Source organism: Gopherus flavomarginatus, chromosome 3, assembly GCF_025201925.1.
Source record: "Gopherus flavomarginatus isolate rGopFla2 chromosome 3, rGopFla2.mat.asm, whole genome shotgun sequence".
Classification (NCBI taxonomy): Eukaryota; Metazoa; Chordata; order Testudines; family Testudinidae; genus Gopherus; species Gopherus flavomarginatus.
The window spans coordinates 131,251,981-131,279,688 of NC_066619.1; the positions used below are offsets into that span (position 1 = coordinate 131,251,981).

Sequence of the window (27,708 nt, forward strand, 5' to 3'; positions counted from 1 at the left end):
GAGAATGACCATATAAAAAGGCATTGCACCCAGAGGAGAAAGTGGGGGATGCCAGAGCGCTGGGTTTGGTCTGAGGATGCTCAGAGCAAGGGGGCAGTGACTGAGGCCCTGATAAACAACCCTGTCCCCTACTCAGAAGGGGGAGGTAGGGAGGTGATGGGTAAGATGAGTGAGGCAGAGAAGATCCAGAGAAACAGGGAACCCATGCAAGAGTAGGACAAGCTACGGTGGGGACCCAGACCCTGGAAGAGGGAGACAGGCTGTTTCCCTTGGTGGAGAGCCTGAGGCAGGAGAGAGACACCCTACAGGCCCAGCTACGAGGGAAGCTGGGAAGATAGAAACCCCCCTCCCCTTGCGCACCCTCAGGGATGTGATGTTAAGGGGGAGGGTGTGTGATGGGGCAGCTGTCCCTCACTGGTATGTAAGGGGTTAAAGCCAACCTGGGGATGCTGCGTGGGAGGCAGCCAATAAGGAAAAGGCTTGTAGAGCCAGCCAATTAGGAAAAGGTTTATTGGAGGGGCCAATCAGAGTCAGGCTGGCCCATATAAGAAGGGGCTGCTGAGCAGAGCAGGGGCAGTCACTCCCTGGAGTTTGAGGGAAGAAGACTGGCTGCTTCGAAGGCAGGAGCACCATGGACAGGGCAGTGCTGGGCAGGGACAGCAGAGCAGGAGAAGCTCTAGGGTTAAGGCTGCCAGACTGAGGCCCTGATACAAGGACAGAGGAGGTGCTGGGGCTGTGGGGAAGCGGCCCAGGGAAGGAGATGGCAGAGTTGGAGCAGGGGCAGTACGTGGCTGCCTGCTATAGGGTCCCTGGGTCAGCGGGCAGGCCCAGGGTCCCTCCTCTTCTCCCACTGGCCACTGAGCGAAGTGGCCAGTACATGGACTGCAGTCTGCCGCTGAGATGAGTGTCTAGAACCTGGACTGCAGACTGCCACTGAGGCAGGTTGGATTGAGGTCTGTCGGTCCCCCGGAATGGGGGAAAGAACCGAGTGGAAGAGGACAACGCGGTCGGGGAGCAACACGGGTCCTGGACGCAGAGACAGGAGTGACGACGGGCGAGACACCACCTGAGGTGACCACCACCACCAAGCTAATTTGCAGGATAGGCAGCAGAAGGCATCACAGCGGTGAGTCAAGCCCGTCACAACATGCTTAACTTTATACTTGAGTGAGCCCATCAATATTAACAGGACTACTCATATGATTAAAATTAAGCATGTGCTTAAGTGCTCTGCTGGATCAGGGCCATAATTGTTTACCCGATCTGGGAGTTGTTAGACACTGCATTTCTTGAAAGCCAAATTCCAGAGTACAATTACAGGCAGTTTTTTCACAATAATTTGACAGCTAGTGATGACCCAGCTTTAAGCTCTGTTTTGCATTCCTACATGCTACATTCATAGAGCTCATTCCTATTTTTCAAGCTTCTCTATCTTAACCAGCTCCTCTCTATTTGTAAGAACCACACAGGATATATGGCTTCTGCTGTCATTTGCACATGCTACTTTTTGAATCATGAAAGTGTCTCCTGCACAACTCAAGAACTTCTGTGATTATGTTTATTTGGCAGTAATTATGCTACCACAGCAGGCAGTTAAAATCCCCCTGTGAATTTACAACACTCAGAGTTGGTCTAGGAACATTTTGTTCTCATTTTTCTTACATTCTAACCCACAGAACTCTTAAGTTAGGGCCATCAATGAGGGCTTAAAGGACAGACGGGGATAACTGGTGCTACCTTAATGTATTTATAATTATTTTTAAAAGTTGCAAACACAACAATGTATAAAGAAATGGTTTGCATTTGACAGTTTGCCCCTCCCCCACTCCCTCATATGCCACTCGTCCTTTCCAGTTGTAAGCTCCTGGAGGCAGAGATCCTGTCTCTGTACATGTTTGTACTGTGCAGTGCCTCACACAAAAGATCCTGAGTGGGGCTCTCCTGTGCTCCCAGAATAACAAAAAAAATGACAGCACTTCTCAGGCATTGTAAATATCCATTCATTTTTCCCTTTTGCCTGTTATCTCTCCTGTGCACATAGGCTGCTGCTATCTTTACTGACGCTCCAGTAGCGACAGTCATCCTACCCGGTGTCAGTTCTAGTTTTGCTTTTACTTACAAACACACCTGGGGGGGGGAATTTTCAAAAGCATCTAAGGGGTGTAGGAGAAGAAATCCCACTGAAAGACAAAGGGGCTTGTGCTCCTAAGGCACATAGGTGCTTTTGAAAAATATCCCCCCCAGTGGATCAGTCAATCAATCCTCTCTATCCTCCTCTTTTGTCTCTGATAAACTCCATAGGCTGCCTTATTGGATGCAGGAAACAACCGAGAAATGGAACTAAGCAAAAGGTTCCCCTTTGATCTCCTTTCCTAGCTTCATATGCAGTGGAAACCTCTGGCAAATGTGAGCTACTGCCCAGTAGCCAGGACCAGAGGAGGAAGGAAGGGAAGAAATGTATTTGAGAGATTAATGGGGCACTGCTCGGCACATTTATGAATGAGGAGGAGCATTTCCTAAAGAAAAAGAATTTTCCCTCTGGTTCTCAGGCACAAGGATGCACTCTGAATCTCTTCAAGCCCACTTTGCCCTGGCAGCTAGAGGGACCAAAATGAATTTCTTGTAGTACCTTTCGCTGTGAGGCGAATCTCGGTAGGAGTCAGGGGTCTCTCTTGCATGCCTCAGGAAGCTGTTGCAATCTCGCGGACCTCCTATGCCACTGAGGCGTCCTCTGGCTCCTGCTGGGCTCGTGTGCCTGCTTTCCTCTACAGAAGAACTCACAAGCACGGAGTGGCTTTCCGAGATAATGCTTTCCGTCTGACCGTTACTCCAACTGATGGAGGGGAGGGAGGAAAGAGGAGAGAAAGAGCTTTCATTTTAAATTCAATACAGGAGAAAACAAGCTCACTGAAGTTTAACAATGGGAGAGCAAGGACTACAAGCAGCTCGAGATATGCCTGTTAAACTCTATACCGGTTTATGGCAATCAAAGACCCTAGCTGATGTGAATTCTGCCATCCTACAAGTGACAAGATGGTTTTAGTTTTGTGACTATCAGCAGGTGGTTTAGTTTGGGGTGGAAAAGAGTTTTCCAGTCATTAGCAAGGCTTCTCAAACTGTGGATTGGGACCTCAGTGGGACCCGTTTTAATGGGGTCACCCCGGCTGGTGCTGGACTTGCTGGGGACCATGAGTAGTGGGGTTCAGGCTTTGGCTTCAGCCCTGGGTGGTGGAGCTCAGACTTCAGCTTCAGCCCCGGGCAGTGGGGGTCAAGCTACAGGTCCCCTTGGGCTTGGGCAGCGGGGCGCAGTTGGGTCAGGCTTTGGTCTTCCCTTCTGGAGTCGTGTAGTAATTTTTGCTGTCAGAAGGGGGGTGGGGTCACACTGCAATGAAGTTTGAGAACCCCTGAGCTAGAGCCACTAAGTGATCTCACAGTATCTCCAACAACACACAGTATCTCCCCAGTTCAACAATTTGTATATATTAAAATTCACAGTACCAGTAATGGAACTCCACACAATCATATGGGCTCTTGGTAAACTCCCAGGAAGATAATTAGTTTTAGTGGCAGGATGTCAAGTACCATACATCTTTAGATTAAAACCCCATGACCAGTGCATTTTTAAGCATCTGCTTTAGGTAATGGTGGCAGAACTGACATCCACCACTTTCTCCTTAGGCAGGAAGGTTTGTTTTCTCATTCTGGTACCTATGGCTGGGCGTCTGGGTGACAGTGGTGGAGTGATGCGTTGTCGAGGTGTAGTGACTTGTGGAAAACGACATCTCTGTCTCTCTCTCAATGACGTGTTCACTGGATATTACATTTTTAGATACATACTGCTGAAGAAACAGAGGTATCTCAGGTTTACACAGGGGAACGTACAGCACATCTGCACACACACACACATTTTTCAGATATTTATTTTGGGTCCTGGGTGAGCATTACCCCTGCAAACATTCACCAGCCTTTGGTGGCTTGAAGAACAAGAAAATGGGTTTGTTCGTAACCTAGTGACTACAAAAGAAAAAGCACCACGATCTACCAACTGGCAATTAGGCTAGTCTACACCAGGAAGATTAAATATCCACTTGCTACATTATTGGTAGAGAAATATGTCCAAGGACATGCTGCTTTAAAGTACTGTGGTTATGAGCTCTGAGTTTTTTCTGCTAAAGCTGGTATTCTAACATCTCCGCCTCTGATCCAGAGCGATCTAGTGACTGATATCCAATGTTCTTCTGAAATGGCTGTACGTGAAAATGCTCTGAATTTACTGTACATTAGAATAATTTCTTAAAGTTTCTAATCATTTCTTGGAGAAATCCCACATTCCTGGAAACCCTGATCATTAATTTTTAGCAGCTAGCAGTTGAAAAGCCCTCAGATAAATGCAGTGGCTACCTACATTTACCAGCTGGACGTTTTCGGGCGGTGGATTGGGATGGTGGGGCCCATTGGCCATGTTCACCATGTTGTTCTGCTCAGAGCGAAGGCTCTGCCTAAGATGATCATGCAACTTTTTCCGTTGCCTCCTGTATGTGAAAGAGGGAAATGATTTTAATAGACAAAAGAGAGACAGCTGCACCATCCAGCACGACAGAACCACTTTATTGTCAACCCATGCCCATTGTTGAGGGTCTCTGAGCAATCCCTATCACCAGGGTTATAAGCACCGGCAGAGCTGTGGAAGGTGTGTGTGTGGGAGTGAAGGGAGTTGCAGAAGGACAGGAAAAGGTGAGAGAGGAGGAGATCCATTTCCAAAACTTACTCCATTTCAGAAGCAGTTCTCTTCTGAAGACCAGATTGACTAGATGGTGACATTCTGGATCTAACAGTCCACTGACTTATATATAGCTTGGTTCCCTTCTACTGTACTGAGCTGCTGACCCTCATCACTACGCAATCAAAGCACAAAACACAGTGGATGTGCTTCTGCCTTTGCTTGTGCATGTAAATACAATCTGGTGTTATGCAGACTGCTTTTGTGTTTGATAGCATGGGCTGGATGGACATGCTGGAAATGATTCATCTCTAACACATCGGTCCTATGGGTCTACGATCTGAGCCAGGGAGCACCCATGTTACAAACAACAGCTAATGCTTTGCACTGGCAGCAGTAGCAGATCCTGTGCAAATACCATCCTGATCAGAAGAGCAGCAACATGCATCCTGCAGTGGCTGCTCAGCAGAAGCCCTCCAGTCCTGTACCTCTTCTGCCAGCCTTGCAGCTAGCAATGTGTTACTATGATGACTTTTCAAGACAGGAGGTAGCCCAATGTTTCATACTGTGTGTTCTGTGACAGCGCAGCTACAGAATTTGCCATGGAATTTCCCCCCCTTACAACAGAACTGTGCTCTACAATTCAAGCTTTCATGTAAAAATATTTTTAGAGTCTTTATGGTTGCAGAGGAAATCCTGAAAATGTCAGTAAAGTGCTAACTGATGAAGTGAGGTTGGCCGAAGTGTGCAGACACCCTGCCAGCTCTGTGAATGGCCTCATTCATGTAAATGGCACGTTAACTCTGAAACCTAGTGATTGTCACATTGTCAACACTGTTAATAGGTTCACTGCTATTTTGACAAAAACATCCAACTATTGTGTTTCTGCCACAATCTCAAAATGTCTTGATTTCTCTTCTTAGACCACAACTTCTATGTCCCCTGCTCAGCTGCTAAACCTTCTATGAACACTTGTATGGGCTAATAACAAGCTGCCAGGACCAAAATCTATAGCACACCAAGGACTGAAACTGCAGTATAAAATGTATCAGGATTACAGTATTACAATTATGTTATTCAATTTCATACTTAATTTATAAATATCCTCCAGATTTGTTTGAAGGTACTGCAGAATTTCCACAATCGTGCTGCAGAACCCAGGGAATCGAGTGTAAAATTTAGGTCATTTACTGCAGAGTATATAGGGTCTTGCCTATAGTACCTATAGGACCCAAAGCTGTCTACAGAAGTGTAGATATTTTAGCAGATAAGATACTTCAACCATTTTTAGAACTCAAGGGAGGATATTCCAGGCTTGCCAAAAAAACAAACAGAAAAAAAGAAGCGGAAGCTTCTGAAAAGATGCTGCGATCAAGGAAGCTTGAACGCAAAGAATGAATTACTCAACACTGCATTTTATAATTTTTGCATGAACTACTGGAGGCACATTTTGGCTTTTGTTAAAATTTAGTGCACTGGTTTTCAACCGTTTTGTCATTTGTGGACCCCTAAAAAATTTCCAGTGGACGTGCAGACCCTTTTGGAAATAGGGGATTGTGGACCCCAGGTTGAAAACCACCGATTTCCACTCCTCCTGCACTAGCGAGGCCAAGATGTAGCATAGTTTGCCTGGGTGCACTACAAATAGAGCAGAGTCAGGAGGTATGATTGCTACACAATTCCAATGCACAAGACTTAAGGCAAGTTAGGGAACATGATTCAGATCGCCTCTATGCTAGAACCTGGAATCGTGTTAGTGGATAGCTGTGTGGTAACTAGGATCCCTGATTCAGCTGTATTTGTAGTGTAGGTGGGTCCGAAACAGGCTTAGATTCATAATTTATGGGTCAGATTCTTAGCAGGTATAAATGGTATAGCTCCACTGAAGTCAATGGAATTCTTCCGATTTGCACCATGTGGGAATATGGCCCTATGAGTCTCTGCTACTTTTCCCCTTCAGTAATATAGCTGGGTGCATTTTGCAAATGTGTCATTCTTCTTGCATTTAAAGGACATTAACTAAAAAGAAATTGCAAAAGGAAGCCGAGAGGAAAGAGTAATGGGAAACCTAATGTGCACATCCTTCGTTCTGCGACGTCTCTTCATTAATTTAATTGCTGTGCAGATAGAACACTTTGGAATTAAAGATTCACTGTTAGATATCATCTTCACACTCCATCAGCAGTGTCATTTGCAAAGATGCCCACGCATTTCTAGATCTTTCTTTTTACATATTCTTTTCAAACCCATGTGGGGTTTTCCTAAAGATAGGAGGGGGGAGGAGGGAGCACATCTCCCAAATGCCAGCATGACTCCACTGCCACATTTTGAGGGTTTAACCTATCAGGCCCCTTTTCACATTCATAAAGTGCTTTAAAAATATTTCACAGGCTGCTGACAGCAGTTCCTGATATCTCCTGCCCCTCCTGATTATCAAGGGCTGGTTTGGATTCCAGCCTGCTTTAGGTGAATCCTAGAGGTACTTTAGGATGTGTATGCTTAAAAAGCTGTAGGTTAGAAGCCTGATCCAAACCCTACTGTCCATTGGTTTCAGTGAACTTTGGATCATAGAATATTAGGGTTGGAAGGGACCCTAGGAGATCATCTAGTCCAACCCCCTGCTCAAAGCAGGACCAATCCCCAAATAGCCCCCTCAAGGATTGAACTAACAACCCTGGGTTTAGCAGGCCAATGTGCAAACCACTGAGCTATCCCTCCCCCCAAGTTCTAGAACAGCAAATCTAATGGAACATCTGCTTTTTGCAAATGTGGTCACGTATGATACTTTATTTTGGTGTTTGGTAGGTACAATTAGAGTTTTATAAAAGCAGCAAAAGAATTTGACAGCGCAAGTCCTATTGACTTTCACTGGGACTTGCTCCAACATTTTTTACATTAGCCCCATAATTTTCAGAGACATTACAGCATTTAACAGCACATGTCTATATTTACAACAATGTCAAATTCAATCCTTTAGTCTTTTGGATTTCCAAGTCCCTACTGCTGCTGATCTTGTTCTCAAATACTTACAAACTAGTCTGATCTTTTTACTTCTAGTCTCCAAAACCCATATTATTAAAAAGCTGAGGTCTGTTGTCCCATCATGATTCCCATGGGAATTATGAACATGTGACAAAAAAGGAACGAACAGATCAGTAAAGTTAGTTTGACTCACATTCTAATTGGGAGGATTAGTTAATAAATGTTTGCAAAGTCCTTTGATATCATCTAAGGTGATAAAATTAGTATTATACTTTCACCTGCTATTGAGTGAGATTTGTATCTACCAGTATTTAATTCGTTTTGTCACTTACATTCGAATTTAGATAAACACAGATTGACTTTGCATGATGAAATCATCATGCCTACATACATGCCCATCACTTAGCAATGGTGTGAATCAACAATGCAAGCCTCTGGCAGGTTGCAATCAGGCGCTGACTATCACCCCACAACTGTACAATGGAACTATTCATGGAGTGTGAGCATTACATTCAGCTGTGCGCTTTTGCGATATAAAGCCCTTAGGGATAATCACAGAGATAAAAAGGAAGAGAAAAGTTTACTTGGTTTTGCAGTAGGCCACAACACATACGATGCCAACTACAAGGAGGGCAATGCAGATGCCAGTTATGGTCAAGACCCTTTTCTGGTATAGTTCCTCTGCTTCTAGAAAGGGACAAAAACAGAGAAGATTACAAGATGCAGGCTGACAATTCAAGCAGATGACAGTGGACATGCTACATACCACCACACAGGATCACACAGTAACACAAACCCATGATCACCGTGCACTTCGGGCAAAACTCTACTGCAGGATCAGAACTTAATCTCCTAACACAATATCAGCGGCTAGTGGATGCCAAAAAAAAAAACAACAAGTAAAATAAAAAAGATACTGATATTGTTAACTAGAACAATATCCAAAATCTGACTTTAAAACTGACAAAATATCAACATTTGCTGAAAATAAAAACACAATGCACTAAGGTAATAATGTGATTTGAAAATGCTTTGGATGTTTTGCTCTTGCAAAGACAGCTGGAATAAAGGTTAATTCCCAGGCCCAGAAAACAAATTTAGCTTGTTTCTTCTTCTCTTATTTTGTTTTAACATTCAATGTTGTCCCTTTCCTCCAACCCCCCGGCTCCCCAAATCAAATTTATATCTCAGTGGTCTTTACAGGAGAAATTTCAGAGTATCTTTTGACATTCGTAACATGAGGTTGGCTTGAATTTGTATCACCAATGAAAATGAGACAAATGGTCAGAGGTCACTAATAATGCTCAGCAGTTGAGCCTATCACCCCAAAATATGGCAGTAGCAATTATTAGTGATGCACTGTATCAAAGAAACACTATGTGATTACTTACGTATCCAGATTTGTATTAAAGGAATGGTCCTAACTAGAGGGTAGCCTTGCCGCTGAAGAAAACCTGTTCTAGTCAGTGATCTCATTCACAGAGATATTTCACCATTCTAAAGAAATCATTAGCACTAGCCATGTTTGGGTTGGCTCAGCCTTCACATTCCGTCATCGCTCACACTTGGCAAAAGCATCATTGTATGTTGCAGCAGGGAAATGTTATGCTTAGAACTTTGAACTGGAGCCACGTAGGCCCAGATCCTCATAGGCATTTAACTCCCACTGAGCGGATCTGGGCCCAACTGAGGGTTGACTCAAGACATGACATTGGGAATCTGGCCTGTTTCCCTCTCTTTGGGACTGAAATGGTCACCAAGGTTGGGCTTTTAAAAAGATTTGGCCCTGGATTTAGTCAGAATTCCCCACGACAATCGAGAAAAGTGGCCCTAACAGTGATGTGATGCCAGCAGGAACTTGACCTTAAACCTGGCAAAGCATCATCTTGACACCAACGGGGAAACAGCCATAAGAGAGATTTACAAACAAAAAGAAACGCAGCTCCCCACCATGGTGGGGACTGAGCCCTGGCGGAATGGATACGGGATTTGAAATCTGCTGGCTTGTTTCCTAGGGGGCAGTTCTAATTGGTGTGCCCTTGATCTGTCAGTCTGCTTCTGACCTCACAGGAGTAACCTAGGGGCATGAAAGGTCACTGCCAGGCACAGAGATATACTTACTGTTGACCTGACACTGATCTGCCCACTGATCCCTTCAAACTAGTTTGTGGCAATGCTGGTCTCCCTTACTGTCTCTTTAAACCCCAGGAGCTAAATGCTTCACTGTCTTATGTCCCTTGCAAACCCACCAATGTCAATTGAGCTGTAGGCAGCGTGAGACAGTGAAGAACTGCCCCCAGCATATTATGACATGGCTAAAGCAAAAGATTAGCAACATGCTCTGGTAAGCCGTGGGCTGCCTCTGGTACACAGTGCGGGAATTTGGAAGAAATTTCCCACCATCAGGGACTGGTTGTCCCTGGAAGGGTTATACCTCTGAGTGGCCTATAGAGGTGGCTTGGCATAGTTTTAAATTAGCTGATGGTACTGAGGCTCTCGGAAAGAAAGTCAGATTTGTCAGAAAGGCTTTAGGAACCAACAATTGTGTGTTGGTGTCTATTTCTAGGCTAAGTGTTATAGTGATTGGCAGTAGATCCATGTGGCTTTCTATGTCATATGATCTGAGTAAAGGGGGAAAGTGGAGCATCAGGGGACAGGGAGTGAGATTGGCCTTACATCTCCATGAAGGTCCAGATTCTTCATGTTGCAAAAGGGCCAATTCAGGAGTTTTGGTTGGGAGACTGAACTTCCTGGTAATAAAGATATATCATACTCATAACATATGGTGGGCCTGTTAGGCTACTATTTAGAAATGGAAAAGGGACTTCAGAGAATTTAATTGACATCTAGGTAGCAATCCTAGATTTGTATTACCTAAAAATAAATAATTTCCTGAGAACCTGTTAAGTAATTTAAGAAATGTTGTGGTTGATTGTTGAGGCATAACCCTGTATCTGTGTATGTACTACCACTGCAGAATTGCAGTGGCTATGCAAAGGTGTTCACAAAAGCTACTCAGATATTGTGTGTCCTTTAAGGCCTGGCACTCTTTAGAAACTAATTGTGTAAGGTAACCATGGAGTGCAAGTTTCAGTGTGAATGGAAGTCTTCCCAAAATAAAAAATAGTATCTTAGTTTCTATGATACAATGCACCTTATCATGAAATGAACACTTCCTGCAAGCCAACCTCATTGTAAATCAAAACACCGGTAAAGAGATCATGAACACTGTCAGACAAAATTAATAGCACTGAGTATTAACAGAGGGGAAGAAGAAGTCAGTGTGGTAAAACTAGAATGCTGCAAAATTTATTGAAGAACTCAAAATCCAAGAACAGGAAGTCAAAAGGGGAAAAAAGCCCAAAACAAACATGACAGACAGGAAAAGACAGAAGATGAAATACAGGGAAAGACAAGGTTATAAGTTAAGGAGTCAACTGCAGGCCTGGCACAGCATGCTTGATACTAGAAAAAACAGTGAAGAAATGCTTGAAAAAAAGGTTTAAGCAGAGTCCAAAGGGATTTCTCATACAGCATAACTCCTAGCCTTGGCTAGTTAGAGACTTCCGTGAAAGTACTTATTGGTTAGCCAAGCAAATGGTGTATTGTGAGGGCACAGTTAACCAACATACAAGAGAACGGTGTTAAATACAATATACGTATTAAATCTAAATTCAAAATGACTTGAACTGGAAGTCTGGTTTCATATTATCAGGCATTAGCATATATTTTATTCTAAATAACTCTGGAAAAGTCCTGCTCTGGGTTATATCAGTGTAAATCCTATTCACTCCAGAGGCATCACTGAGGTTACACCAGATTGACATTGATCTAATGGAAACTAGATTCTGCATGGTGACAGCTTTGCTAACAGTGTTAAAGATGTTTAGGCTTGTTATAGGTATGTTGGTGCGTCCTGTGGTGGTCATGTGGTGTCTGTCACGTGCAACATGTAAATGGACATGGTGGTTTGTGTGTGTTTATGAAGAGAATTTTGCATTGACAGTCCACCGCCTCCTCATGGGTGTGGAGCACAATGCATTGTGGATACTACAGGACAAGCTCTACAAGCCTGATTCTGAGTGGTGTAAAGGGGCCTTTGGGTAAATGCGGGGGTGTAGATGGGCTGACTCACCCCCACAAAGCCTCCTGCTGGTGACTTTTGGAAATTAGCTCAGTTCCGCTCTGGAGTGCCCTCTGCAGGCTGGTGATCCGCCTGTCCTCTGGCCCCTGTGTCCCTCCCTGGACCCAGTGCCCTTTTACATGGGGTGCTGCCCCCTGGCAGTAACCCCTTTCTCTCCGGGTCTCCCCTCCCTGGGGAACCCCCACCCTCTATCCCCACCTTGCCTCAGTATATGGCTACTGCCAGTCATTGTCTGCCCCATGGTGTGGGGCTAGACTGCAGTATCAGCCTACTCATCACTGGCAAGGTTGGGTTTGGACCTGCTGCCTCGGCCTACCCCTGGGCTGCCCTCTGCAACCCCCAGTACCTATTAGCCCAATGCTAGGCCGCAGCCTGGGGCTTTCCAGGCTAGAGCTCCTCAGCTCCTCTGCCTTTCCCCAGCCTTGCTTCACTCAGGTACCCTATGTCCAGCTCCCTGCAGCCAGGCCCTTCTCTCTCTGCATTCAGAGAGACTCTTCTGGCTCACAGCCTCTTTTAGGGGCCAGCTGGGCCTGATTGGAGCCTACTTTCCCCAATCAGCCCAGGCTTCTTGCCCCAGCCTAAAGGCTGCTTTCTCCGGCCACAGCCCCTTCCCAGGGCTGTTTTTAACCCCTTCAGGGCAGGAGCCAGGGTCCACTCTGCTACAGGGGGATTCACTGATTTCATGAATCCCTTGCTAATGGGACCCCTAGGGAACTGCAAGCACAATTTATACCCCAAAACACCAACCCGCTTGGGGTGCTGCTTTATCCTTAGAATGCCACCTACCCTATCCTGAGCAATGAGTCCCCCTGGGGCACAAAGGCCTCCAGGGGCTCAGAAGTTCAACTGGCAGCTCCCAGAGCCAGCGCATGGTTTGCATATTGGACAGAGTGTGTGTGTTTGTATAGAAATGTTAGTGCTGCACATGTCCTCCTGGATATTACAGGCCATGCGAAGCTCTCCCATGTGAGCTTTATGAGAGCAAACACTTAACGCTCCAGGCTTTGCATTCTGCAGCCGTCGTGATCTGTGTAACCTGCTTCTCTTGACATAATTTAAATGGAGTATGGCATGAAAGGCAGGTAAATGAAATACTGCAGAAGGGAAGAGAGAGACAGTGCCTGGCTCTTCACAGAAATGGAGGGCACAAAAAGACTTCCTACCCACTAGCGGTGGCCTGTCACAACTGTAGTCTCTGCAGCCAGCAGCACTCCAAGGGGGTGGGTGGGAAGGATCAGGTCACAGGCCTGTTTCCCCAATGCCAGCCTGCAGAATGGCACAGGTAGAGCTGGGAAAACAGGCTGCATGAACCAGCTGTGAATGTTCTGAACCACAATCCATGGTTATTCAAGCCAGTGCTCAGCATCACACTCAGAGAGGGCCTGGGACAACAGAGCTCTTTCTTGGTCAATAACACATGTGAAGATTTACCAAACACAAGCCAGATCCTCAGCTGGTTAAACTGGTGCAGCTCCACTGACTTGAACGGAGTGACCGTGCGACACTTTCATATTCATTCGTTTCATTGGTGTAACATTTACAGATTCATTTAATAATAGTTTGTAGAACAACAACTACAGTGTTGAAGTGTTTTTTTAAAATGATGTGGAAGAAGTTCAAAACAGCGTTGGGAAAAGTCCTTAGAGAAATATATGTGCAATGTGAATTTACAGATGTTTTTTCCTACTGACTGTTAAAAAATCCTTTATAGGTTTGTTAGTTCTTCCTCAAGGATTCTAGGATAATGCAAATCACCATTACCCTTAAATCATAATAGTGAACTATGTGTATGTCATTAATTAGAAATTGCCCTAAACTAATCATAATTACTAATGTATATGGATTTAAGTTTGTTCTCTAACAGCCATCTGTGAAAATTTAAAAGAGAGAATCATATCTCAAGTGGGAGTCTGAAGTGCTTTAAAAAGCTCTTTCCTGATAGAGGTTTGTATATGAGCTAAAGTCTGCAAGTGAGTCTGCATGGGATTTCAGCAAATAATTTGCCATACTTTATTTTAGTAATAGAGTTTCTTCTACTATAGCACAGTACTAGTGCCAGACTTGTAAAGGTATTTAAGTGCCAATGAGAGTTAGGCACCTAAATACCCTTTAAAAATCTGGCCCTTGCAGAATATTTTGCTTTGATTTTTTTTTTTCTTCAAATTTATAATGGTGAGCACTCCACACACTATTTCCATGGCTATGAATTAATTATATTTAATCCAGGCAATTTTAATAGTAATCAAAATTAATTCTCTTTTGCAAATAATGAAAAAAGACAATTTGTATAGTTCATATTTTGTAAAGAATTTTAGGAAATTCCAAATTATAATGAATTAAATCAAATTTAGCTTCATTTTAATAATTCAGCTAGTTCAAGAAATGTTTCACCTCCTGCAAAACATTAGTCATATGAGCAAGGACTACTCATTAAAGGGTTGGTAAGATCAGGCTCTAATCCTTATATTTACTGCACCATGGTGAAAATGGTACCTACTGTCAGTGCTTTTGCCCTTGCATAGTTTGGATTTATTATTGGATAGATTGAGCCCATTTTGTAAACTTGAGTATCTGAAGGGAGGCTTGTAAACTCTTACTCAAGTATCTAAATATCTATTGCAGGCAATCAAGGGCTGAATAAGGCACCTAACTATGGATTTTGTCACTCAATTTTACTTTGAAAACCGAGTTCAAATTGCTTATTTTGTTGCAGTATTTAAGTGGCTATATTATCTTCTTGTCCTTTTTAAAGACAGTCCATTAGCCACTTTGCTTAATTAATTCAGTGGGCATTTCCAAAACCCAGCCACACCAAAAGATCATAACTAATGCTAATGTAACAAGTGTTCAGAACCATCTGGCACAAAAGTCTAATATGGCGACTTCAAGGCTAATGCATATGAAATCTGGAGATTTAAAGTATCCTATGCTAATTAACATTTCTAGTGAGTTAATCACAACTAGGAAGTCAACAAAGGTTATTGTTATAGCTGTATGATCCCTTCTAAAGCATAAAGAAATTGGTTAGAAATTGAAGGAGGGGGAAAAAGGTTTTAATCTCTCAGGCTCTAAAATCTGCAGGCTAAAAGGAATGATTGGTCCATACCCATAAATTCAATCCCAAGATGCTCTGCCAATGCAGAAAGTTGACAAAAAAGAAAGAAAAGGGAAAAAGTTTCAGAAAAGAGCAATACACCGTACTCAAACAAATTACACATGAATATTACGGCTGTTCTGTGTCTGCACACTGAAACAGGACGAGTGGCGTGTGGTTAATGGGGCAGTGCTCAGATAAGCGTCTGTAAGCTTGCGTGTCAATAATGGTTGTATTAAAGGTGTTACACACCAGAATAGGAATACGGCATTTGCACTGGCACAATGCAGTGAACCCAGCAGTTAACCCTTAAAGATCTTACTGAGCGGTAATGGAAGTGTGGCTAGAGGGTGATGCTTGAACTAGTTTATTTTTAATAACTGACAATTAGTCTATGGAGTCCTTACATGAAGCTGAATTACCCCTGCCGGAGACGGGATTTAGGGGGTGCTTACTCCTGGTTTCTGAAAAGGTGATTCTGATGGGTGACACTACCATTCTTGTTATTTAGGGGCAACTTCATCCTGGCCATTACTATTTTGTTTGATGGGAACAGATATCTGCAGCAGAATGTCAGCTTCTCGCACAGCTCGTGACTGCAATGGCGTTCCACACCCATTTACAGTAGCTGAGGATCTGACCCATTGTCCTTAGGCCATGCAGCCCCTGCAGAATCCTCCCCTGATAGCCGGCCATGCATCCAAAGGAAAAACCCAGTCTTGCAGGAGGATGTTTGGGGGGGTGGTAGGGGAGCTGTCACTCTGATAAAATCAATGGTCTAATCTGGCATTCCACAGCCAGCACCAGTGGGGAATGCAGATTCCCCTGTGGCTGCGTATTCTGGGAGACCCATATCATTTCCATGGGTGGAGGAGATTGTTTTCTTCTGGATAGAGCCCACTTTCCTTTGTAGAACTAAAAAATGCTGGATAAAATCCTAGCTCCACTGGCATCAATGGCAAAATTCCAGTGGACTTCAATGGGATCACAATTTCACTACTCTGTGCTTTGGCTAACTGGGTTGCATAACAAAGTTATCCATCCAAATCCAACAAATATAGATTTCTCTTCCCATTGGGTGACACTTAAATCAGATTAGCTTTTGCTTCTGATGTTTTTGTTTATTATGAAATTTAGAACCTGACCCTAATTTTCTGTGGAAGCAGGTATTCAATTAGCTTACCCAGGTTGGGGAGAGTGATGTGCACAATTCTTTCCTTGCCTGTCAGTAACATTTGAAGGGTTAACTCAATTGGAATCCATCCAGATTTCTTTCTTAGGAGCCGGTACTACATGCCTAGGTGAACACTGCTAACAATACACATTAGTTGCATAGAAAGCTTGGTTGAATCTTCAATAAAATTAGTGACATGCTCATGCACAGATATTACTGTATTTGTGTTATTTTATAGGTAAGCCTGCTACTTCGGCTCTAATTTAATTTGAACAGAAGTCATTCATATCATGCAGCTTCTTTTTCAAAAAATTCAGTGGAAATCGGTCCTTAAAACAGGAACATACTCTGGCCATAAGCCCTAAAAAGAAACCATGCTGAGGAAACATGCAGCACTCATTCTGATCCTAGATGGCATAAGACTCTCATTTATCTTTGCTCTTCGGAGCTCCAGTCTCTTTTTTTGATTAAAAGAAAGCAGAGTACCCCAACACTTTTCATTTTATACATCGTATCCATTCCCATTTCATGTTGTTGTCTCATATTCACCATATGCAATATGCTTCCTGTTGAACTTCTGCCCATGTGTTTTCAAAAGAAACACAAAGATGATTTTAAATAATTAAGTTCCATTGTAGATGTGATTTCACATTGGGCAAACTTTAAAACACATTCTTTAAGGGTAAAATTTTCAAAAGTGACTTAGGAGGGTAAAACCCATTTTCAAAAGTGACTTAGGGCCAGATTATTATAGGTATTTAAGTGTGTAACTCCCATGGATTTTAATGGGAATTAGGTGCCTAAATACCTTTAAAAATCTGGGCCATAGACACTTAGTAGCCTCAGTCCCATTGAATCTCAATGGGACTTAAACTCCTAAATTGCTTTTGAAAATGTATGTTCTAAAGGCATTTTTGAAAATGTTACCCCAAGTCTAATTTAAACTTGAGAAGACAGTAAATGTTCATTTCTGAGTGATCCTCCCCATCATATAAATGTCATATCATTTTATACGCTCCAGAGCACTGGTTAGGCAATTTAGATTGGAAAAAAAAATGTGGCCTTTGACTTTAATCTTGGGGTGAGATGAAGGATAAAATTTTCAAATGCAGCTAAATCACTTAGGAACCTGAGTACCATGAAATGTCCGTAGGACTTAGGCGCCTACATAACCTAACCACTTTTGAAAATTTTACCTGAAAACTTCTAATACATCTGTTAGCCAAGGGTCTATTTTGGAAATTTGTATGAGCTTAGAGTAAATCTGCCAACTGTAAATTTCAAAACCTAAAATATCATTTATGTGTAAAAACTGAAAAGTGAGGAAGGTACAGCAATCAGCAATTCCAGTGAGAGCTGGAGCTATCACTAGAGTATGTCAAACCTTGCCCATGATCCGCTGTAATTTATTGGCCAGACAAATCTCAAGGTTACATGACAGAAAAGTCTCATAATTGTCACAATAAATTATTCAACCATGGAAAAAAAAATGATCACCAAGCCTGGTAAGGCTAAAATTGACCAAATTGAATAAGTGATGTGTATTGCAGGTCTTGCCTTCAGGAATACAGGTTTCTTTCCCACATTTAGTCCCTTCTGCCACTCTAATGCATTTTATGTGAGTGTGTGTATATGTACACACACACACACACCTCATATATACCCCCCCACGCAGATGTACCACACAGCTACTGAGAGACTCACAATTAAACTGACAGCCTGGCATGGAGTCCTCAGGCCACCAGGGACAGGATAAAAGGAGAAGATGCTTATCTGTGCTTATGCTCTAGAGCTACCCTGTTCCATGCTGACTGAGCACTGTGGATGTAACCTGAATCCCGGGGGAAAATATGTACACTAGTTTTGCACATGTTCTCTTTAGACCTTCTCCTGACCTCCAGAAATGAACCCCCTCCCCACCTGGCATGGCAGAGGAAGAGAGTAGATTGTACTTGGGTTCTCCTGCTAGAGACCCAATTATAGGATGCTGTAGGGACCCCCAGATTTTTCACAGGTTCATAGATTCCAAGGCCAGAAGGGACCAATGTGATCATCTACTCTGATCTCCTGGCCACAGAACTTCTCCAAACTAATCCCTAGAGTAGATCGTTTAGAGGTAGGAAATTTTGCCCACTTGCAATCCTGATGGTAAATATTGCAATACAGGAAACCTGTAAATTGTCATATCACAGTGCAAAGCCCTTTAACCACAATCGAGCATGCTCATGAAGCTGGAAGCTTCTACAACGTTTTCCCCTCTACTTAAAGGAAGGAAAAACTATTTTTATATGGGGGAAGTTGCCTTAACTAAGATACCTATGAAAAATATCTCTCTTTTTATCACAGTATGAGAAGTACAATATTCTTACACAGATATATTTGTTGGGTCGAATCCAGGGCTCCTTACCTACACAGCCTCTCATTGGGGTATGTGGTGTACATTTAGGATGGGATTTTCAAAAGCACTCAGCATTGGCGTCGCTCTGCTCCCACTGACTGTCGAACTTCCACTGACTGCAGCCACAGCAGAACGAGGCCAATGCTTTTAAATATCCCACCCTTTAAGCTGAATATTAACAGAAAAATGACATTAGGATTTTAATAGCTAATCCAAAGGTCTTTGTATGGAGCCGCGTTGAACCATCCGCTTCAAACCAGACGTGTCTCTTGAAATCAATGAGGAGTTCTGCTTGAAACTGGATGGTACAATCTAGCTCCCATTTTTTTTCTTTTTCTATCGGTGCTTGCTTTGTTTAACATCTGATTTGCTCTGAGCTTACCTGACTAAACTTCATTAAATCAATTGCTCAGTATGTGGGGTATAGCATAAGCTCATGCCTTTCAGCCCCAGATATAATGTTAGAATGATTCTTTGGATCAGGCAAAGTTATCTTTTTAATTGTATGGCTTGACCTATACTTGGCTGTAAAACAAAAGTCATAGAAATGCTTCTTTATTGATTTTTCTGGTTACATTGAAATGTGCTCTCCCTGGACTCCTTTCAGAAGTGTCATTTTAAGATTTGTAGCATCTTAAGAAATGCCACTTTATGCTTCAGATCTATTGTATATAGAAAATGCTAGAATAAAATAGAATGGCTGGATTTTCAAAGTAGCCCAAGGTAGGTGCTCTACACCAACTGAATTTCAATGGGGTTGTCAAAAATACCTCAGTGATTTAAAGACAGGTGTTCCATTGACTTCTAAAAGGCTTGTGCTCCTCAGTCCCTCAGAGTATGTCTGCACTGCAAAAAAGCCCCACAACAGTGAGTCTCCAAGTCTGGATGAATTAACTTGGGCTCGTGCTCTGGGGGCTAAAAATTGCAGTGTAGATGTTTGGGCTCAGGGCTCAGAGACTCTCCCCCATTGCTGGATGTCAGAGCTCCAGCCCGAGTGGGAAGTAAACATTGCTATTTTCAGCTCTGGAGCATAAGACCCACAAGCCCAAGTCAGTTGACCTGGGCTCTGAGATTCGCGGCCTCTGGGTTTTTTTGTTGCAGTGTATACATACCATACCTGTAGGTGCCTAATCCCCCCAGGGAGTTTTGAGGATCTGTATGTTAGGTGCTTTTGAAAATCATGGCCTGGGCACCCAAAGCCTTGTTTAAAAATCCCAAGCATAGAGAGAAAAATTAAAAACAAATGAGAAAAACCTGTAAATATATATTTTTCTGGGTGGGAAAAAATGAATTTGTGCTTCATGTCTGAGTCTCCATTTGAATTAATTTGGGAAAAGCGTGATTTAGCCTTTGCACTACTTTTATTTAAATAAATGTTCTAACACTTGTTAAAAGCACAGAATATTTGGCTTTCAAAATAATAAATTCATATTCATAATTACAAATCTAATACTCAGGTAACAAAAGCACTGCACAGCCTAAAAAGGTATTTTAGCTTTTTGGTTGATAACTCACACTAATAAACCTTTCAAAACACAGTATAAAATAAATACTGAAATGCTGTGCAGTTGAATCACCTGCCGTTGTCCTGGGGATTTGCCAGGGTAACTCCCATGATAGACAATATGAATTATGTATGTACATTCTTTGTTCACTGATGTAAGAGAAGACCTATGTCTCTATTAGGGCTCCAAAATGTCTGGTGTGTGCTAACAGCTTTTTAGCCTATGCACTAGTGAAAATCTAAACTGAGCAATCATGCAGTCTCTGAAATTTTTCAATGCTAGTGAGTGATTCATCAAAAATAGTTCATATAGAACTGCCTTGACATCATAATGCAGTGGGACGCCAGCAAAAATTAATTATGAATAGTGAATGTGCATTAAAAAGGTAAACCCCAGGCAATTTTCCTCTATTTTACATCTGACTTGGTTATATCTGAAGGCACAAAATAAATATGCAACATATTTGCACTTTTTCATTATTAAATAATAATTACTAGTTAACAAGACCCTCCAAGAGGCAGCTTATGAAACTATGTCACTAAGGCCCCAATCCTACGGTGTCCAAAGGAATCTACATGGCACATTTCTTCAGCCATTTAATCTGGCTCTGAAATATTTGATCTTTTGCACCTGTCCCCCATAAATAAGAAATGTCAAGCAGCATCATTTATATCCCCTTCCCCCCCTTCTCTTTCTTCATGTAATTTTCTTCCTACTGAAATGTAAAATGTTTGGATAATAAAGAAAAAAAAGCCCTCACTCCTGTTTGAGTGTGTTCATTTGATACACCTGGAGCATGTAAATTGCCTTTACCTTTTATTTTCCACTGCAATTTATGTATATAAAGATAGTAACCTTCCAAATAAAAGGGATAAAGATTTTATAAAGCGATTTCTGTTTTAGTGCTGGGATTTTTCTTTTAGCAAATAAAAAGTGAGACTTTTTTAAATGCATCTCTGAACTTCTTGTCAGCTACAGCTCCATAGAACATCATTCAATATTAATTTCAGAACGCTCCTAAGTCTTAAATACCCAAACATCAATGCCAACAAATCCAACAGAGTACTGCAATTGCTTTTGTTATCATTTTCATGCAACAGGCAGAGGCAATCAATATTAGGTCTAAGGCAATAAATCTAATTACAGGTAAAAAAAAACAAATCTGAGGAAAGATGCAGCGACAAAAAAGCAGCACTGACTGAGCATGCTCCTATTGAGGCAGAGACAGAAAGGAAGTGGACGTACTGTAGAAGCTGGCCATTACGTAGTTTTGGCAGCGATCACCAGTAAATTCATTTGGGCACCTGAGAGGAAAAACAAAAAAATGGTAGAGAAAACAGAGAAAAGAGAAGAGGTGAATATACACTAAGAAAGAAGCTCCTTCAGCGTGAACTGATTTGACTTGGTGAGTTCACCTTCAGAAACTGAATCTTGGTTCAGCGTGTCAAAATGGCTCAAGATGTTGAGAGCAGCCCACTTGCTTTGCAGAAGCCCCAAACCAATCCAGATCACAGTATATTTCAGGATGCGAGAAAGTCACCATTCCAAATTTCCAACTCGCTTCTGTAAAGTAGTTTTCGCAAGGCAGCTAGGAAATGAAATCTGTACAACATTCATCTCAGTCTACATATTCCTTTAGGGTAGCAATTTACAGCATTTCACCAACCAAGAAAGTTGGCAGAGTGAAACAACAACAACAAAATTCTACAGAGGATAAAAAGGATCCAGTTAAAAAAAAAAAGTCACATAAACTAGTAACATATTTGATGCTGATAATGGCATGGTGTACAGATTAAAGATTAAGAGAATCAAGCTATAATTAGAATCAAAGGATGCCAATTCCAGCTCAACTGTGAAAACACCAAGTAATAGTAATTGTGTTGCTGCAGTTGGGGAGAAAGCAAAGTTCAGATTATTTTAACATACTTTCTTGGTTTTGGATTTTCATGGGCAGAGTGTCAGTACATCTTGCTCCAGTGAATCCAGGTTGGCACCTAAAGGGCAAAAATGTGATAAGCAATAGAACACCAAAACCACTGAACTATCAGACTGGTAATTGCTTTCCTATGGAACATGGAGAGTCTCTAAATGACTTTGGGGCGTAAGGGGCAGCAACTAATGAAAAAGTATAATGAAAGAAAAATGTGTCCTTGGAGAATTATCATTGTGTAAAATTTAAAAAAATTATTAAAGAAAAACTGTGGCGTTTTTAAAAAAGTCAGCTCTAGTACAAATGGACAACTCGGTTCATTCCTGAGACGCTGATTAGGGAGCCACACCAAATTCTTCCAATTAATGACATGGTGTTGGACAATAATTTTACATCCTTGCCTTCAACAATCATGTATATTGCAGGACCTATGGAAATTCTACGGACTTTGGTATTTCTTTAATACCTTCAAGTTCATGCTTTTATTTATTATCTTTTTTTAAACACAGCTTTGTTCAAGGCAGCAGTTATGATTAAACGTATCTGAGAAATGGAAAAGAGGTAGACCAAAAAACGACAAGCAGGGGGGTAGATATAAGTAGCCTCCTCCCATCTCTTCAGGCACATAGCACACATCACAATCCTTGGAAAAATGCAATATGAATTCGACTTTGGTTGAATAAGGAACTTCGTCCCCCCATGTTGTCCATGACCAGCTTTCTGCAGCTGCAGCCAGCTTTTCCTTCTTCCTCATTCTCCTTGACTTCAATGCAGCTTTTGACACTGTGTGGGACTTCATTCTGTAAAGCCGGCATAGCTACACAGGCTTCTCTGGTTTCCTTAGAACATGTTTCTGGTGGTCCTTCTATGGAGTCCCACAAGGTTAAATTCTTGGCCATCTGCTTTTCTCCTACCTACCCATTCCATTCTCAGTGCTCTATTAATTTATCTACCTTTTACCTTCATGCTAAATCAAGTTATGTTGACACATTTAAATTAAGTTCTATTTATGTCAAGTTATGCTTTCTTCTGTTTGTTTCTAAAGCACTTCATGTACTTGCTCCGGCCTGCTTCTCAGACCTGGTCTCTCTCTAATGCTGGCCTCCCATTTGTACCTTCTTGCAATCTAAATTCAAGAGCATTCTGATCTGCAGCTGCATTCATCTACAGCAGCCTTCCTGTACCTCTTCAACCCTTATCAGGTTTTCAGTTGCACTGAAATCTCATTTCTCACTTGCCAAGCTTTTTAACGTTCTCTCTCCCTCTGCTCACTATTATCTGTAGCGTTAATTAACAATAAGGATATTAACACACTGCACTTACATATTAGTTGTATTTTTAAAATACAACTGGATGCATCTTTGTCCAGGTGCATTGCACAAGATTTATTTTCTTTCAATACAGGTACATTTTGGGTGTCTGAAGAAGTTTTTTCTAAACCGATTGCTGTAGAGATGAATCTGTTTATCAAAGGAACAGATTTTAAGCTTTTCAAAGCAAGGATACTGTCTTCTGAAGTGTTTGTATAGCCCTAGCACATTAGGACCCCGATCCCAACAGGGATCCTTGAGCACTACCATAGATAAATACAATAAAGAATGAAATAATAAGGACAGAGGAAAGTTATGCCACTGGGCAGGGAAGACAGTTGAATTTGGATTTGTATTAGCAAACTGGAAGAAACAAAACTGCAATAGATGTTTTATCCTGTTAATTTAATTCTTATTTTACATTAGACTTTTATGTTAAGTACCCATCCTCGTAGTAGTAGTAATGATACCTTGCTCTTCCACAGTGCTTTTCATCACTAAATCTCAAACAAAGGGCTGCATGATGTTCATGCCTACTCTGCATTCCCATCTCCTGACTCAGGCCAAACTTCAAATGACATCTATGAGCGTTTTGCTGATTAAAAGTCTCAGTATCAGGCCCACAGTCACTGGACTATGGGGGCCGCTTGCTCCTTGTTCTGTTCCTGTTGTCAGCAATGGGTGCGGCTGCATTGGTGTTGGCAATAATTTATGGGCTAGTGCAGACGGGACTAAATCATTTCCAGTCTGAGCTGGGTCAGGCTTCTGGACACAGCGCTGAAAACAGTTTAGCTGTGTTTATACTAACACTTAAACTGTTGTCAACACTGGTGCAGTTGCGAATCATTGCAAACAAGGGATAAAGACTGACCCAGTGTGGACAGGGGGTCGGACGACCATTTCCATTTCTGATTATTTGTGCATGTGAAAGGCATTTTATTGCAGACAACCAAAACTAAGTGCAGATTACAATTCTGCTTGTCAAACTGTCTCTGGATTACACATGTATGAACAGGCAATATTTGAAAGCACCTTCTTATACTGTAATTTCTACAACACTGTCACTAGTCATCGCTCTCTTTTTTTAGTTACCCAAATAGCATTTTCAATTCTTTCCTTTTCTATATATGGGCCAGTGTCCACTCTCACTTACACCAGTATAAATCAGAATAAGGCCAATGAGAATAAGAGCTGCTCTGGATTTACACCGGTATAACTGAGAAATTACTCTGGGGCTGTATCTTCTCTACTAGCTAATTAGAGGTTATACAAACTATTAAAGAAATCAGATGGCTTAAATCATCAGGACCACAGCTCTTTCTTTGATCACATAAAAGAATGTCTAAAAGTTTTTCTAATCCCTGATGATTTTGTGTTCAGTGGTTTTTAATTTTGTAAAAATCCATGTTTTGACTAACTGTACATATTAATAGAAAAGATCAAGAACAAGTCCCTTTACTATAAGAAAATATGTAGTACAGGTAGGTAGCACATTAATATTTTATCATCATTTACATGAATCACTGTAAGAACTGTGCCTTTAACTGCTTAGTTCAGAACTGTTAACACTATCCTGCCTCTTGACCCACTCAGACTTGGCAAACCTTTCTGTTAGCACTGTAATAAGCTTCCCTTTCACCCCCTCAATTAACAGTTTTCTGGATCATAACATTAATTAATTCCTACTCTACCCATTCCATTTGCAAACAAGGATCTAGAATATTATAAAAATAAGAAATTCATTCTTTTGCCGTTAAGCAAGGTTAAGTAACGTCTATCTGCTAGAAAGAAGCACTGTTTTCAACCACCGAAGCCATAGCACAAAACGTAGCACTTTTAGGGAACAACAGCAGCAAAGGCAACACAAATTGTATGGTGTGTTATTAAGGAAATATCAAATTAGCATAATCAAAAGTGGGTTATGGAAAGACTGTTCAAAACAGGGCTTGTAAAAACATGAAGAATACTATGCACTGTCTTCTCCAAATAAGAGAGAGCAGCTAACCATTCTCCTTTTCACAACATTGTCAAAATACCACATGGTCTGACACTATTAGACTTTGGGTAAAATTTTCAAAAGCCTAAAGCGTGGGCTACACCTAAAAATTATACTGCCTTAGCTACATTGCTCAGGGCTGTGAAAAATGTTGCGCCCTGTGCAACATAGTGAGGTTGAACTAACATCCATTATGCAGAAGGTTAGGCCAGTGGAAGAATTCTTCCATTACCCTAGCTATTGCCTCTCAGAGAGGTGGATTAACTACAGTGATAGAAAATGCTGTTTCATTGATGAAGGAAGCATCCACAGTAAGGCGCTAAGCAGCACAGCTGTGGCCCTGTCGCTGTGATACTGTAGTATAAACATGAGTCCCATTTTCAGAAGTGATGTCTGCACTTAGAAGCCTATGTTTATGCCTGCACTGCAGTCAAAGGTGTGATTGTCGCTCGTAGACATACCAGCCTAGCTTTAATCTAGCTAGCATGCTAAAAATAGTAGCGAAGACCTGGTGGCACAGTTTCAGCATGGGCTGTACAAGGCTGCCTGAGATTGTAGGTGTCTACTCGCATTGCTAGCCCACGCCAGGGTCTGTACCAGCCTGTCTCCACTGCTATATTTAGCCAAGCTACCCAGATGAAAGCTAGTGTGAGTATGCCTACTCCAGGTGCAATCACATCTCCGACTGCAGAGTAGACATACCCTAAGTCTTACCGAAAGGAAACGGGTACGTCTATAATGGAATTAAAGACCTGTGGCATGGACTTGGCTGGCTCAGGCTCATGGGGCTCGGGCTGTGGGGCTAAAAGTTGCTGTGTAGATATTTGGGCTTGGGCTGGAGCCTGGGCTCTGGGACCCTTTGCCTTTGTGGAGTCCCAAGCCCTTAGCCTGAGCCCCACAAACTCAAACCACGTGGCCCTGGCCAGCCATGGGCGTTCAATTTCTGTGTAGACATATCCAACGAGGTGTAGGCTTCCAAGGCCCAGATACTCAAAAGTATGTAGGCATCTAGCTCCCATGGGAGTGATGCACCTAAATATCATGCATCTGAGGAAGTGGGTATTCACCCACGAAAGCTCATGCTCCAAAACGTCTGTTAGTCTATAAGGTGCCACAGGATTCTTTGCTGCTTCTAAATATCTATGAGGACCTGGGCCCAAGTGCCTAAATCACTTTTCAAAATGACTCCTTTCTTATTTAGGCAGTTTAAAAAGTTTTACCCAATGTCTCTTTAAAAACCCCTTCAAACCCCTCTTTTTTAGACTGAGATTATTCTATTTAGTCCAGGATTGTAATTAGACTACACAAAAGAGAAATGTATACAACACTGTGCCACTATAGATGTCGCTCTATGCAACATTTCAGGTACAGTCCATTGTAGATATATACACATCTCAGAAATAAATCCAGATAAGTAACGAACATCTCTAAAACAATCATTTTGTTCAAAATGTATACTAGTATCAGTGAAAGCAAAATGTGACACAGTGTTAATCATTACACCTTCAGTTTTTTGGAAATCACTTTTGATTGCACAACTTCTGGCTTTAGCAACAGGAGACAGATTCACAGGGGCTTACATGACCAGAGACATTGCCTGGAAAATTCCATGGTGGTTGTGCATTGGAGTCACGTTTTTTGATTCATGATAAAAACAATTTAGAACAATGAGACTCATGCTTTAAAAATTTTGTTTTTGTTCTCAACAGATGGAGCATATGGAAAATGTGAACTTGCTACCAAGGCAGAAACATGAAGAGCAAGTACCATCTTTCAAGTTTTCTGATTCCATGGGCACATTCTGGAAAAAGATTTGTTATCACAGTAGACGGAAGCAATGTGTCCTTGACAGATATTTGTTTTAACAAACACTTTAAAATAGACATCCATATCTGTAACCATGCAAGAAAATAATGCTATTTTGTTTCTTCAGATTTGCAGTATGTACCCAATAAAACACAATTCAGATTCTCATGTCACTGTATTGCAGAGACATTTGTCTTGTTTTGTTACAGTATAAACAGCATCAGTGCTAGTAAATATCAAAGAGACATAGCAGAAGCATTGCAAACTAATTGTGAGCTTAGCTCTCCTTTATAGTGAGATCCCTTTCCATTCCTTTAGTATAAATAAGAATCAAGCCCTGTGATTTTACATTGTAATGACTTCTCCAGATATTTCTTGTGCTACCCAGAAAAGTGCCCTGCACAAATTTTGGGGAGTTATTTTTGTTTTCATTCTGATTCTAGATTTAATAATTATTTCTTTTCTACATGGGAAAAAAACTCGTTTAAGAGGGTCTGGGATATTTAACATAAAATAAAATTACAATAATAAAGAGCAAACACTGTCAGATCTGGCAACTTAAAAAAAAATCCTGAGATACAGTGAAAAAGAAGTGACTCTAAATCAACAGTGCAATAACAGTTAACAGTAAAAATGTTATGCACACAGC

At 41.8% G+C, this 27,708-nt stretch overlaps 1 protein-coding gene and 2 long non-coding RNA genes across 14 annotated transcripts in view; 2 read left to right on the plus strand and 1 right to left on the minus strand.

The window, feature by feature from the left end:
- LOC127046830 (uncharacterized) overlaps window positions 1–27,708 on the plus strand; it is a 727,940-nt gene that overhangs the window by 31,953 nt on the left and 668,279 nt on the right. The window lies entirely within an intron of this gene.
- Window positions 1–27,708, minus strand: part of NRG1 (neuregulin 1) — an 834,377-nt gene that overhangs the window by 12,397 nt on the left and 794,272 nt on the right. For 7 of the 12 annotated variants that reach the window (XM_050944360.1, XM_050944358.1, XM_050944356.1 and 4 more), the window contains 6 exons: window positions 21,263–21,321; window positions 14,953–14,976; window positions 8,287–8,389; window positions 4,406–4,532; window positions 3,709–3,839; window positions 2,630–2,833 (listed from right to left, as the gene is read on the minus strand). In XM_050944360.1, the coding sequence (XP_050800317.1) occupies window positions 2,630–2,833; window positions 3,709–3,839; window positions 4,406–4,532; window positions 8,287–8,389; window positions 14,953–14,976; window positions 21,263–21,321 (648 nt within the window). Of the gene's footprint in view, window positions 1–2,629; window positions 2,834–3,708; window positions 3,840–4,405; window positions 4,533–8,286; window positions 8,390–14,952; window positions 14,977–21,227; window positions 21,322–21,943; window positions 22,012–27,708 lie in introns of those variants that run through there. The other 5 variants (XM_050944354.1, XM_050944357.1, XM_050944355.1 and 2 more) reach the window with 5 other exon arrangements.
- Window positions 675–27,234, plus strand: LOC127046835 (uncharacterized). The gene is made up of 2 exons (XR_007773214.1): window positions 675–1,126; window positions 26,963–27,234. It is a non-coding gene; the product is annotated as an uncharacterized LOC127046835 (long non-coding RNA).